Source organism: Bombina bombina, chromosome 3 (assembly GCF_027579735.1).
Source record: "Bombina bombina isolate aBomBom1 chromosome 3, aBomBom1.pri, whole genome shotgun sequence".
NCBI lineage: Eukaryota > Metazoa > Chordata > Amphibia > Anura > Bombinatoridae > Bombina > Bombina bombina.
In genome coordinates this window covers 891,874,735-891,890,023 of record NC_069501.1, presented here as the reverse complement: position 1 = coordinate 891,890,023, position 15,289 = coordinate 891,874,735, and the positions used below count along the sequence as shown (strand labels likewise).

At 40.1% G+C, this 15,289-nt stretch overlaps 1 protein-coding gene across 1 annotated transcript in view; it reads right to left on the bottom strand.

The window, feature by feature from the left end:
* Positions 1–272: 272 nt before the first annotated feature.
* The window catches only part of EDNRB (endothelin receptor type B), a 74,426-nt gene continuing 59,409 nt past the window's right edge, over positions 273–15,289 (bottom strand). Inside the window, exon 8 of the mRNA XM_053707851.1 lies at positions 273–3,015. Coding sequence (XP_053563826.1) covers positions 2,893–3,015 — 123 coding nt within the window. The 3' untranslated portion in view covers positions 273–2,892. The remainder of the gene's footprint in view (positions 3,016–15,289) is intronic.

Here is a 15,289-nt window from a genome sequence, read left to right as displayed (position 1 = left end):
TTGTTTAAAAGTAAATCTTGCAATTACACCATTTTTATACCCTTTAATAAAACTGTAAGTTATGTGATTGCCAAAAAAAACTTGCAAGAAATTATTAAATATATATTTTTTACTGGATTAAACAATATCAATTTCTTCTGCCAACATATTTATGTACTTCTTTGACAATGGCTAATATAAAACCATAAAAAAACTCAAATATTCAATTTTGAGTATTCATAATTCAAATATTCAAAACCATCACAATAGAATATGGAATAACAGACAACAAATGTAACTAAAATAGTTTTATTAGTCTTTACAAGTATAGCCTCAGAACTTTTTTTTTTATATATATATATATATATATATAAATTGAAGTATAGTCTTCCTAACTTAAATGTTTTTTTATTTATATAATAAAATAATAATATACAATGAAATATAACATTGGCTATTATACATTTATCTGCTTACCCGTTTTTAATATAAAACTGCATTAATCAAGATAAAAAATATAGTAATATTAACAAGAATATACATACTAACCAACACATAACTTAAGGTAAGTTAATATTGGTGTGTTTAATACTGGATTTAAGTGTAAATCAGTCACCTAATATAATGAAAATTAATTCAAAAGCTTTAAAGGAAAATTGAAAACAAAAGTTAAACTACTGTGGCCTGATCTAGTAGTTTTTCATTATTAAAATGCTTACTTTTCAATTTAATAAAGCTAGTGCAGTAAATTGTATTTCTATATTTACCCTGATCCACTTCCTCTGTATGAACCTCCTTCTACAAAGTGAAAGTAAAATAAAAGTCTTTATATAATGCAATACAATACAATATAATTGCCTTCAAAGTTGTTCTGATGATCTGAACTCAATATTCGTGGTTTCAGATCAGTCATAATATAAATAGCATTTACAATTCAGTGTAGCCAATTAAAATGCAGTATTCCTTTCTGAAATATTATATAGACGTATACATTTTAATTGTAAAGGACTGATTTATCAAGGCCGAATGGCCCCTGATGCCCCTGTTTCCGCACGAGCCTTAAGGCCAGAAACGCCAGAAACAACAATTATGAAGCAGCGGTCTTAAGACAGCTTCTCCTTAAAGGGACACTGAACCCACATTTTTTCTTTTGTGATTCAGATAGAGCATGCGATTTTAAGCTACTTTCTAATTTACTCCTATTATCAATTTTTCTTCTTTCTCTTGCTATCTCTATTTGCAAAAGAAGGCATCTAAGCAATTTTTTGGTTCAGACCCTGGAAAGCAGTTGTTCATTGGTGGATGAATTTATCCACCTATCAGCAAGAACAACCCAGGTTGTTCACCAAAAATAGGCCGGCATCTAAACTTACATTCTTGCATTTCAAATAAAGATACCAAGAGAATGAAGAACATTTGATAATAGGAGTAAATTAGAAAGTTGCTTAAAATTGCATGGTCTATCTGAATCACAAAAGAAAAAAATTGGGTTCAGTGTCCCTTTAACTGGCCGCTGCCTCTGAGGCTGCGGACATCAATCCGCCTGATCCTATACAATCAGGTTTATTGACACCCCCTGCTAGCGGCCACAAATCTGCTTGTGCAATTTTAAATGCTGACAGCGTATGCTGTCGGCATTCAGCGATGTCTGTCGGACATGATACGCTACAGCATATCATGTCAGACAGACTGATAAATCAGCCCCCTAGAATGTTATACAATGATTTTTAGTAATATATTTGACAGTGAATTATCATGACACTTAACATTTTACAGCTAGATACTGGTACTTAATATACTGTAAGTATAGGCTGCACTTTCATTGTTATTAATGATAAAGTAATAAACTAAATTTCTTATATTATATATTATCATTTTTAAAGCAAATTAATGTTTTAACCTATTACTATTAATCAACGGGAATTCTCTCATTTAAGATCATTCAAATTATTTCACAATTCCATATTGTGATAACAAGGCCCAGTCTATTATTTTCTATATCTCATTATAGGTTAGTATTTTACACACACACAACCTAGCCTTAGATGAGGATCTGCTATATATTTCATAATTATTGGCCCTAGGTATGAGTCCAGCAGGTATATGCCTAAAAATGCCTGACTGTGTTTAAAACATTATCTGCAGTTTAAGGGTTGTTTGTGCTTTGTTGTATTTTAGTTCGTTATTTCAATTGTTATATTTTAAAGGGACATTAAAATCTAAATACATTTTATAAGCATAGAATTGATGTTATTCTCCGCCTCCCTCTAGTCATGGCTGCCGCCATGTTGAAATCTAGCTTTTACCGCATTCCAGTACTGACGTGTTCCACATGTGCAGCTATTCTCCTTCAGAAGCCTGCAGTAAAAACTAGGTTTCAAAACAGCAGCACCTTTTGCTAGCGGAATGTGCGTAAAATGTATTTAGTGTTTACTGTCCTTCAGATTTGCTAAATGCAAACAGTACTGTTTGTATAAAAGATGCAAAAACACTGTACTGTATACAAATGTTATTTCCTCCCCAATCTAGTTAAAATCCTACTTTACCTTCTGTAGTAATCTGATTATATCAAACATTTTTATGCTGTCATAAACATGACACAAAGGTATTGTTATCTGTACTTCACTAATCTTCTGGCGTGACAAACTCTGCAAGACACTTTTTATTGAATGGCACCAGTAGTGTGGTGCGAGTAGTTGTTTGGGATGACCTGGAAGCACAGCCTCTAATTGGTTTAAGTGCTTAAACAATGCATTTGCAAGCTTCTTTTGTGTGGGTAGAAAATGTTCTAAAACTGTAAATAATCAGCCCTTTGTATATGCTGGCTTCCCTCGAGGTTCCTCTTGGTTTTTTACAAATGGTAATTGTGTTTAGCTGAATGAGTGGAATAAACACATAGATGAATCTTCTGTTTTATGAAGAGCTGTCTTTGCTAATATCTGGAAAGTTGTCATATCCATGATCATGACCTTTGAACTTCATGCAGGAATGCTTATCTTCCGTCTCTTTAATATTGCACCAACAGCATAAGCATGACTGAGTATAAAGAAAAGAAGAAGTCCTTAACTGCAGCAATAGCATATGTGTATACATTATTAGTTTAATACTTTTAACAGTTTTCTATAAAGGAAAATGTTGAAATCTTACCATATAACTACCGTTCATTGAAAGATTTTTGTAAACTAAAATTTGAATTTGAGGCATTTTATAAAGTGTAATGCTCTTTTGTTACTTAAAGGGACATTACACTCAAAGGCAAACGAAGAATGATTCAAAAAGACATGAAATAATGGTTGCATAAAATGTATAGCAGAACTTTTACTTTGTTGTTTTTGAACATAGTTTTTTTTTTCCAGCGGTGACATATTCACCCTCTCATCCAACGTTTGTGTGAGTCATACAGCAATAATTTGATTTTAACCCTTTCAGGAACGATGTTACAACAAAGTAAAAGTATACATTCTGTGCAACCATGATTTCATATGTATATTTGATTCATGCTTTGTTTACCATCACTTTAATCTCCATAAAGAATTCCTTTAAAGAAAATAAATTATTGCAAAACAAATGAATTTACTTAATATTGTATTTTATCTACTGTAAAATACCTCTGAATATTTTAGTTCCTACACACAAAGGAAAATAGTTCTTGCAATTAAAGGTGTTTGTGAAACATCTTGTAGTAGGATAAGCCCAATTACTTTATTTTATACACCAATAGTATATACAGTCTGTTTATCTATCTTGGTGTCTGTATGTCTATCAATTTATGGTCAGCAGGCCAGATTCTCTCCAGAATGTTGACCTGTGCAAGATAAAATATTTGCTGCAGATTCAACCTTACCAGTTTCATCCAAATGTGAAAGGTAACCTGTTTGGCTTTCAATGTTACTGTGCCCTGATGCCTCCTGCTTCATCTCCTAAAAGTTTATTAAGGCTCTTAGCTTTTTGGATTATTTAACATCATCTATATACAAATGCCCCTTCATGTGCTCTCAGTATCAGTTGAATCCTAAATTACAAAAACAATTTCACCCCTGCATGTAAAATGTATGCATAGGTGCCCATCCTCAGGCCCAAAGGCAACCTCTCAGCACTTCTTTGGTTTTTAATTGCTTTCAATAACCAGAGTGTATAGATTGTATACTAATTAATACAGTGTGTGTGTATGTAATTGTGTGTGTGTGTATATATAAAACAAAATTAATTGCGAGTAGGTTGGAAGTCTTGGTGAGTTTCCACACTTAGTTTTGTAGGACTTGACCCCTGAGCACTATTAGGACATGGTGTAATTACGTATACTGTGTAAATGTGCAGCACTATTAGGGCGTGGTGTCATTATGTACAGTGTGTAAATGTGTATCACTATTAGGGTGTGGTGTCTTTACATACAGTGTGTAAATGTGCAGCACTATTAGGCCGTGGTGTCATTACATACAGTGTGTAAATGTACAGCATTATTAGGGTGTGGTGTAATTACATACAGTGTGTAAATATGCAGCACTATTAAGGTGTGGTGTCATTATGTACAGTGTGTAAATGTACAGCACTATTAGGGCGTGGTGTAATTACATACAGTGTGTAAATGTGCAACACTATTAGGGTGTGGTGTCATTATGTACAGTGTGTAAATGTGCATCACTATTAGGCCGTGGTGTCATTACATACAGTGTGTAAATGTGCAGCACTATTAGGACATGGTGTAATTATGTATACTGTGTAAATGTGCAGCACTATTAGGGCGTGGTGTCATTATGTACAGTGTGTAAATGTACAGCACTATTAGGGTGTGGTGTCATTACATACAGTGTGTAAATGTGCAGCACCATTAGGGCATGTTTTCATTATGAACAGTGTGTAAATGTGCAGGACTATTAGGGTGTGATGTCATTACATACAGTGTGTAAATGTGCAGCACTATTAGGGTGTGGTGTCATTATGTACAGTGAGTAAATGTGCAGCACTATTAGGGTGTGGTGTCATTATGTACAGTGTGTAAACGTGCAGCACTATTAGACCTCACCCGGGTTAGCCCGCCATATTCAAAATTTTAACAAACGATCATTATATTTGTTAGATCTTTGTTAGATCAGGTTAGATCAACTTTTTTTTCTTTAGATCTACTCTAAAATATTAAATATTAGCAATCTTTTTCATGGGGGGCTAACCCATAGCCAGCCGCCCTCAACAAAAATGTTGACAAAATGTTATTTATTATAATAGCTCCACGTTAGATCAGGTATGATCAGCCAAAAGTTTTGTTAGATCTAGTCTAATTACTGAGATATTGATTTTGATAGATATACTTTAGATCAGGTTAGATCAACTGTTTTTTTTCGTTAGATCTATCACGCAAGAGGCGATATTCACAATCGTAGTTTGTGTGCGGGGGAGAGGTGATCACTGGGCTAGCCCCCCCTCAACTGAAATCTGGACCAATTTTTATTGATTTCGATAGATATACGTTAGATCAGGCTAGATCAACTGTTTTTTTCATTAGATCTGTCACACAAGAGGTGGAATTCACAATCCTAGTTTGTGTGTGGGGGAGGGGTGATCACTGGGCTAGCCCCCCCTCAACTGAAATCTGGACCAAATTTGATTAATTTTGATAGATATACATTAGATCAGGTTAGAGCAACTGTTTTTTTTATTAGATCTATCACGCAAGAGGCGGTATTTATAATCCTAGTTTGTGTGCTGGGGGTGATCATGGGGCTAGCCCACTCTCTACTGAAATCTGGACCAAATTTTATTGATAGATATATGTTAGATCAGGTTAGATCAACTGTTTTTTATGTTAGATCTATCACGCAAGAGGCGGTATTCAAAATCCTAGTTTGTGTGCAGGGGAGGGGTGATCACTGGGCTAGCCCCCTTCAACTGAAATCTGGGCCAAATTTGATTGATTTTGATAGATATACATTAGATCAGGTTAGATCAGCTGTTTTTTTCATTAGATCTTTCATTCAAGAGGCGGTATTCACAATCCTAATTTGTGTGCAGGGGAGGGGTAATCACTGGGCTAGCCCCCACTCAACTGAAATCTGGACCAAATTTTATTGATTTTTATAGATATACGTTAGATCAGGTTAGATCAACAGTTTTTTCATTAGATCTATCACACAAGAGGCGGTATTCACAATCCCAGTTTGTGTGCGGGGGAGGGGTGATCATAACCGGTGATCTTCAGAGCCATCAAGTCAGTGTTTTTAAAATTGTGTTAAAGGTGAACACTTTGTTTTGTTATTTTCTTGACTAGTTGACAGGGCCGTTTCTTGGGGTACAGTGACAGCAGCACAGCTACTTCAGAGCTTGCAGTGTTTCACAGCCTTAAGTGGGTGTATGTGTGATGTGTGTGCATATGAGTGTTTGTATGTGTCATGTTCTTGCATATGAGTGTGTCTATGTGGGTGTATGTGTGATCTGCTTGCATATAAGTGTGTATGTGTGATGTGCTTGCATATATGTGGGTGTATGTGTGATGTGCGTGCATATGAATGTGTGTGTAAGAAGGTGTATGTGGGATGTGCGTGCATATGAGTGTGTTTGGAAGTGGGTGTATGTGTGATCTGCTTACATATGAGTGTGTGTATGTGTGATGTGCGTGCAAATGAGTGTGTGTATGTGGGGTCTGCGTTCATACAAGTGTATTTCTGTAGTGCTGGATGTTACACATTGGGGGATATTTACCATCCCTGCAGGCGGCAAGGTTTCATAGCAAGGTAAAATTTAATTTTGCACAAGAGGATTCTTGTGCAACGCCATCCCCTGCTGTGGTGCAAACAGTTGCACTATAGCACAGCATTTCAATCATCCTGAACAAGCGAGTGTTAAAGGGACAGTCAAGTCCGTAAAAAGAACATGTATGCTTACCTGATAAATGTATTTATTTTTTACACGATGAGTCCACCGATCATCTTCATTACTAATGGGATATTCACCTCCCGGTCAGCAGGAGGAGGCAAAGAGCACCACAGCAGAGATCCCAAACAGCTCCTCCCTTCCTTCCCACTCCAGTCATTCGACCAAAGTTAGGAATAGAAAGGAAAAGCCAAGGTGCAGAGGTGTCTGAAGTTTATAATGACCAACAACCTGTCTACAAGAACAGGGTGGGCCGTGGACTCATCGTGTAAAAAAAGAAATACATTTATCAGGTAAGCATACATTTTCTTTTCTTTTTTAAGACACGATGAGATGAGTCCACGGATCATCTTAATTACTAATGGGATCCAATACCCAAGCTACACAGATAATATGGTAGGGACAAGACAGGGAACCTAAACGGAAGGCACCACTGCTTGAAGAACCTTTCTCCCAAAAGCGGCCTCAGCCAAGGCAAAAGTGTCAAATTTGTAACATTTTGAAAAAGTGTGAAGAGAGGACCAAGTTGCAGCCTTGAAAATCTGTTCCACAGAAGCTTCATTTTTGAATGCCCATGAGGACAGCCTTGTGGAATGAGCCATAACCCTCTTGTTTTCAGCCAAAAAGAAAGAGCAGTAGCCATAGCTTTCTGTCCCTTACATTTTCCTGAGAAAATAACAAACAAAGAAGAAGACTGACGAAAGTCCTTAGTCGCCTGTAAGTAAAACTTTAAAGCACGGACCACGTCTAAATTGTGCAGAAGTCATTCTTTCTGAGAAGAAGGATTAGAACATAAAGAAGGAACAACAATCTCCTGATTAATGTTCCGATCAGAAACAACTTTAGGAAGAAATCCTAATTTAGTACGCAAAACTACCTTATCTGAATGGAAAATAAGGTCAGAAGATTCGTACTGCAATGCCGAGAGCTCTGATACTCTATGAGCCGAAGAAATAGCAACAAGAAATAAAACTTTCCAAGATAACAACTTAATATCTAAGGAATGCATAGGCTCAAACGGAGCCCCTTGAAGAACTTTGAGAACTAAATTAAGACTCCATGGAGGAGTAACTTGTTTAAACACAGGCCTAATCCTGACCAAGGCCTGACAAAATGATTTTACATCTGGGACATCCGCCAGACATTTGTCTATATGACTCCTTTCTCCAAACCCTCTTGGAGAAAAGACAACATTTTAGGAATCCTAACTCTACTCCATGAGTAGCCCTTGGATTCACACCAATAGAGATATTTACGCCAAATCTTATGATAAATCCTTCTAGTTACAGGCTTACAAGTCTGAATCATGGGCTCTATGACCGAGTCAGAAAACCCCCGCTTGGCTAAAATTAAGCGTGTAATCTCCAAGCAGTCAGCTTCAGAGAAACTAGATTTGGGTGAAGGAAGGGCCCCTGAATCAGAAGGTCCTTCCTCAACGGAAATCTCCAAGGTGGCAGAGATGCCATCTCCACCAGATCCGCATACCAAATCCTGCGAGGCCAGGCCAGTGCTTTTAAGGATCACCGAAGCCCTCTCCTGTTTGATTCGAACAATTACCCAAGGAAGAAGAGCAAACGGAGGAAATAGGTATGCTAGACTAAAGGTCCAAGGAACCGCCAGAGCATCTATCAGTTCTGCCTGGAGGTCCCTGGACCTCGACCTGTATCTTGGGAGCTTGGCATTCTGATGAGATGCCATGAGATCCAATTCCGGCTGACCCCACTTGAGAATCAGGTCAGAGAACACTTCCAGATGGAGTTCCCACTCCCCCGGATGAAATGTCTGCCTGCTCAGGAAGTCCACCTCCCAGTTGTCCACCCCTGGGATGTGGATCACTGACAGACAGCAGGAATGGGCCTCCGCCCACTGAATTATCTTGGTTACTTCCATCATTGCTAAGGAACTCTTCGTTCCTCCTTGATGATTGATGTAAGTCACTGAAGTTATGTTGTCTGGAACCTGATAAACTGGACCGTGGCTAACTGATGCCAGGCCAGAAGAGCATTGTAGATCGCTCTCAGTTCCAGAATGTTTATAGGAAGAACAGACTCTGACTGAGTCCAAACTCCCTGAGCCTTTAGGGAGCCCCAGACTGCTCCCCACCCCAGAAGGCTGGCGTCTGCTGTCACAATCACCCAAGATGGTCTGTTAAAGCAGGTTCCCTGGGAGAGATGATCCAGAGACAACCACCATTGAAGAGAGTCCCTTGTCTCCTGTTCCAGAGTTATTCGAGGAAACAAGTCTGCATAATCTCCATTCCATTGCCTGAGCATGTTTAACTGCAGAGGTCTGAGATGGAAGCGAGCAAATGGGATGATGTCCATTGCCGCCACCATCAGCCCGATTAACTCCATGCACTGATCCACTGACGGCCGAGGAGTGGACTGAAGAACTCGGCAAGTATTGATAATCTTTGATTTCCTGACTTCTGTTAGAAAAATCTTCATAGACAGGGAATCTATAATGGTTTGCAAGCATGTGACTCTTGTGTCTGGAACTAGGGAACTCTTTTCCAAATTTACCTTCCACCTGTGAGTTCTCAGGAAGGATAACAGTATGTCGGTGTGGGATCTTGCTTGTTGAAAGGATGGCGCCTAGACTAGAATGTCATCCAGATAAGGCGCCACTGCAATGCCCCGTGACCGAAGCACTGTCAACAGAGACCCCAGAACATTTGTGAAAATTCTGGGAGCAGTGGCAAGACCAAAAGGAAGAGCCATGAACTGGAAGTGTTTGTCCTGGAAGGCAAACCTTAGGAACTTGTGATGATTCCTGTGAATAGGAACATGTAGGTACGCGTCCTTTAAATCCACTGTTGTCATAAATTGACCCTCCTGGATTAAGGGAAAGATGGAACAAATAGATTCCATCTTGAAGGACGGAACCCTTAGAAATTTGTTTAGACTCTTGAGGTCTAAAATTGGTCTGAAGGTTCCCTCCTTTTTGGAAACCACAAACAGATTGGAATAAAAACCCTGACCCTGTTGCATTACTGGAATAGGAACAATTACTCCCAGGGCAGAGAGGTCTCTTACACAATGTAAGAATGCCTCTTTCTTTGTTTGGTTTGCAGATAATCTTGAAAGTAGAAACCTGCCCCTGGGAGAAAAACTTTTGAACTCTAGTTTGTATCCCTGGGACACAATCTCTATTGCCCAGGGATCCTGAACATCCCGAACCCAAACCTGAGCGAAGAAGGAAAGTCTGCCCCCTACAAGATCCGGTCCCGGATCGGGGTCATGCCCTTCATGCTGTCTTGGATGAAGCTATGTATTTTAAGGTAACTCCAGCAGGAGCTAGAGCAGAAGTGCAGGGCACTGCTTGTGCGGGCGGTACATTTTGGGACGCTTGGGGAGAAAGCTGCGGCATTCCTTGAACCTCGTCATTAGGCTCTTGGACAGCATCCGCCTTTGAAAAGTTTTGCTCAGAAGAAATCTTTTCCCTATAATTTAAAGTCCTCTCAATACATGAGGGACAGAAAGGCATTGGTGGTTCCACATTTACATCAAAACACAAAGAGCAAGTAACACTTTGCAAGTCTCCTTGGTCCATTCTGAATCACAATAGAATAATTATGCAATAAAAACTTTAATTTGACACAAAAAAGTTTGAATGCAAAAAACGTTACTGTCCCTTTAAATTTAAAAGTGCAAATTTTTTACTGCATGTGTAAAAAACGTACCCAAAAAGGCTATAAACTAATAAAAATGAATTAATTTCTATTCAGACACCCTTACACCTCAGCAACTCTGCTGAGGCGCCTACCTGCCAACCGGACTTCACTATCCCCACTTGTGGAACTGGAACGATCCGGGACTAAAGCAACAAAAAAACGGAACAAATAGCACTAGAACCGCCTGCTTAATGTATATAAAACCATGCGGTTCTAGTGACACGCTCTTCAGTCATCTCTGCAACAGAAGATGTGTCGAATACTGCACAGTTACAGGAAGCGTGCAATTTTTATTGATTTCGATAGATATACGTTAGATCAGGCTAGATCAACTGTTTTTTTCATTAGATCTGTCACACAAGAGGTGGAATTCACAATCCTAGTTTGTGTGTGGGGGAGGGGTGATCACTGGGCTAGCCCCCCCTCAACTGAAATCTGGACCAAATTTGATTAATTTTGATAGATATACATTAGATCAGGTTAGAGCAACTGTTTTTTTCATTAGATCTATCACGCAAGAGGCGGTATTTATAATCCTAGTTTGTGTGCTGGGGGTGATCATGGGGCTAGCCCACTCTCTACTGAAATCTGGACCAAATTTTATTGATAGATATATGTTAGATCAGGTTAGATCAACTGTTTTTTATGTTAGATCTATCACGCAAGAGGCGGTATTCAAAATCCTAGTTTGTGTGCAGGGGAGGGGTGATCACTGGGCTAGCCCCCTTCAACTGAAATCTGGGCCAAATTTGATTGATTTTGATAGATATACATTAGATCAGGTTAGATCAGCTGTTTTTTTCATTAGATCTTTCATTCAAGAGGCGGTATTCACAATCCTAATTTGTGTGCAGGGGAGGGGTAATCACTGGGCTAGCCCCCACTCAACTGAAATCTGGACCAAATTTTATTGATTTTTATAGATATACGTTAGATCAGGTTAGATCAACAGTTTTTTCGTTAGATCTATCACACAAGAGGCGGTATTCACAATCCCAGTTTGTGTGCGGGGGAGGGGTGATCATAACCGGTGATCTTCAGAGCCATCAAGTCAGTGTTTTTAAAATTGTGTTAAAGGTGAACACTTTGTTTTGTTATTTTCTTGACTAGTTGACAGGGCCGTTTCTTGGGGTACAGTGACAGCAGCACAGCTACTTCAGAGCTTGCAGTGTTTCACAGCCTTAAGTGGGTGTATGTGTGATGTGTGTGCATATGAGTGTTTGTATGTGTCATGTTCTTGCATATGAGTGTGTCTATGTGGGTGTATGTGTGATCTGCTTGCATATAAGTGTGTATGTGTGATGTGCTTGCATATATGTGGGTGTATGTGTGATGTGCGTGCATATGAATGTGTGTGTAAGAAGGTGTATGTGGGATGTGCGTGCATATGAGTGTGTTTGGAAGTGGGTGTATGTGTGATCTGCTTACATATGAGTGTGTGTATGTGTGATGTGCGTGCAAATGAGTGTGTGTATGTGGGGTCTGCGTTCATACAAGTGTATTTCTGTAGTGCTGGATGTTACACATTGGGGGATATTTATCATCCCTGCAGGCGGCCAGGTTTCATAGCAAGGTAAAATTTAATTTTGCACAAGAGGATTCTTGTGCAACGCCATCCCCTGCTGTGGTGCAAACAGTTGCACTATAGCACAGCATTTCAATCATCCTGAACAAGCGAGTGTTAAAGGGACAGTCAAGTCCGTAAAAAGAAAATGTATGCTTACCTGATAAATGTATTTATTTTTTACACGATGAGTCCACCGATCATCTTCATTACTAATGGGATATTCACCTCCCGGTCAGCAGGAGGAGGCAAAGAGCACCACAGCAGAGATCCCAAACAGCTCCTCCCTTCCTTCCCACTCCAGTCATTCGACCAAAGTTAGGAATAGAAAGGAAAAGCCAAGGTGCAGAGGTGTCTGAAGTTTATAATGACCAACAACCTGTCTACAAGAACAGGGTGGGCCGTGGACTCATCGTGTCAAAAAAGAAATACATTTATCAGGTAAGCATACATTTTCTTTCTTTTTTTAAGACACGATGAGATGAGTCCACGGATCATCTTAATTACTAATGGGATCCAATACCCAAGCTACACAGATAATATGGTAGGGACAAGACAGGGAACCTAAACGGAAGGCACCACTGCTTGAAGAACCTTTCTCCCAAAAGCGGCCTCAGCCAAGGCAAAAGTGTCAAATTTGTAACATTTTGAAAAAGTGTGAAGAGAGGACCAAGTTGCAGCCTTGAAAATCTGTTCCACAGAAGCTTCATTTTTGAATGCCCATGTGGACAGCCTTGTGGAATGAGCCATAACCCTCTTGTTTTCAGCCAAAAAGAAAGAGCAGTAGCCATAGCTTTCTGTCCCTTACATTTTCCTGAGAAAATAACAAACAAAGAAGAAGACTGACGAAAGTCCTTAGTCGCCTGTAAGTAAAACTTTAAAGCACGGACCACGTCTAAATTGTGCAGAAGTCATTCTTTCTGAGAAGAAGGATTAGAACATAAAGAAGGAACAACAATCTCCTGATTAATGTTCCGATCAGAAACAACTTTAGGAAGAAATCCTAATTTAGTACGCAAAACTACCTTATCTGAATGGAAAATAAGGTCAGAAGATTCGTACTGCAATGCCGAGAGCTCTGACACTCTACGAGCCGAAGAAATAGCAACAAGAAATAAAACTTTCCAAGATAACAACTTAATATCTAAGGAATGCATAGGCTCAAACGGAGCCCCTTGAAGAACTTTGAGAACTAAATTAAGACTCCATGGAGGAGTAACTTGTTTAAACACAGGCCTAATCCTGACCAAGGCCTGACAAAATGATTGTACATCTGGGACATCCGCCAGACATTTGTCTATATGACTCCTTTCTCCAAACCCTCTTGGAGAAAAGACAACATTTTAGGAATCCTAACTCTACTCCATGAGTAGCCCTTGGATTCACACCAATAGAGATATTTACGCCAAATCTTATGATAAATCCTTCTAGTTACAGGCTTACGAGTCTGAATCATGGGCTCTATGACCGAGTCAGAAAACCCCCGCTTGGCTAAAATTAAGCGTGTAATCTCCAAGCAGTCAGCTTCAGAGAAACTAGATTTGGGTGAAGGAAGGGCCCCTGAATCAGAAGGTCCTTCCTCAACGGAAATCTCCAAGGTGGCAGAGATGCCATCTCCACCAGATCCGCATACCAAATCCTGCGAGGCCAGGCCAGTGCTTTTAAGGATCACCGAAGCCCTCTCCTGTTTGATTCGAACAATTACCCAAGGAAGAAGAGCAAACGGAGGAAATAGGTATGCTAGACTAAAGGTCCAAGGAACCGCCAGAGCATCTATCAGTTCTGCCTGGAGGTCCCTGGACCTCGACCTGTATCTTGGGAGCTTGGCATTCTGATGAGATGCCATGAGATCCAATTCCGGCTGACCCCACTTGAGAATCAGGTCAGAGAACACTTCCAGATGGAGTTCCCACTCCCCCGGATGAAATGTCTGCCTGCTCAGGAAGTCCACCTCCCAGTTGTCCACCCCTGGGATGTGGATCACTGACAGACAGCAGGAATGGGCCTCCGCCCACTGAATTATCTTGGTTACTTCCATCATCGCTAAGGAACTCTTCGTTCCTCCTTGATGATTGATGTAAGTCACTGAAGTTATGTTGTCTGGAACCTGATAAACTGGACCGTGGCTAACTGATGCCAGGCCAGAAGAGCATTGTAGATCGCTCTCAGTTCCAGAATGTTTATAGGAAGAACAGACTCTGACTGAGTCCAAACTCCCTGAGCCTTTAGGGAGCCCCAGACTGCTCCCCACCCCAGAAGGCTGGCGTCTGCTGTCACAATCACCCAAGATGGTCTGTTAAAGCAGGTTCCCTGGGAGAGATGATCCAGAGACAACCACCATTGAAGAGAGTCCCTTGTCTCCTGTTCCAGAGTTAATCGAGGAAACAAGTCTGCATAATCTCCATTCCATTGCCTGAGCATGTTTAACTGCAGAGGTCTGAGATGGAAGCGAGCAAATGGGATGATGTCCATTGCCGCCACCATCAGCCCGATTAACTCCATGCACTGATCCACTGACGGCCGAGGAGTGGACTGAAGAACTCGGCAAGTATTGATAATCTTTGATTTCCTGACTTCTGTTAGAAAAATCTTCATAGACAGGGAATCTATAATGGTTTGCAAGCATGTGACTCTTGTGTCTGGAACTAGGGAACTCTTTTCCAAATTTACCTTCCACCTGTGAGTTCTCAGGAAGGATAACAGTATGTCGGTGTGGGATCTTGCTTGTTGAAAGGATGGCGCCTAGACTAGAATGTCATCCAGATAAGGCGCCACTGCAATGCCCCGTGACCGAAGCACTGTCAACAGAGACCCCAGAACATTTGTGAAAATTCTGGGAGCAGTGGCAAGACCAAAAGGAAGAGCCATGAACTGGAAGTGTTTGTCCTGGAAGGCAAACCTTAGGAACTTGTGATGATTCCTGTGAATAGGAACATGTAGGTACGCGTCCTTTAAATCCACTGTTGTCATAAATTGACCCTCCTGGATTAAGGGAAAGATGGAACAAATAGTTTCCATCTTGAAGGACGGAACCCTTAGAAATTTGTTTAGACTCTTGAGGTCTAAAATTGGTCTGAAGGTTCCCTCCTTTTTGGAAACCACAAACAGATTGGAATAAAAACCCTGACCCTGTTGCATTACTGGAATAGGAACAATTACTCCCAGGGCAGAGAGGTCTCTTACACAATGTAAGAATGCCTCTTTCTTTG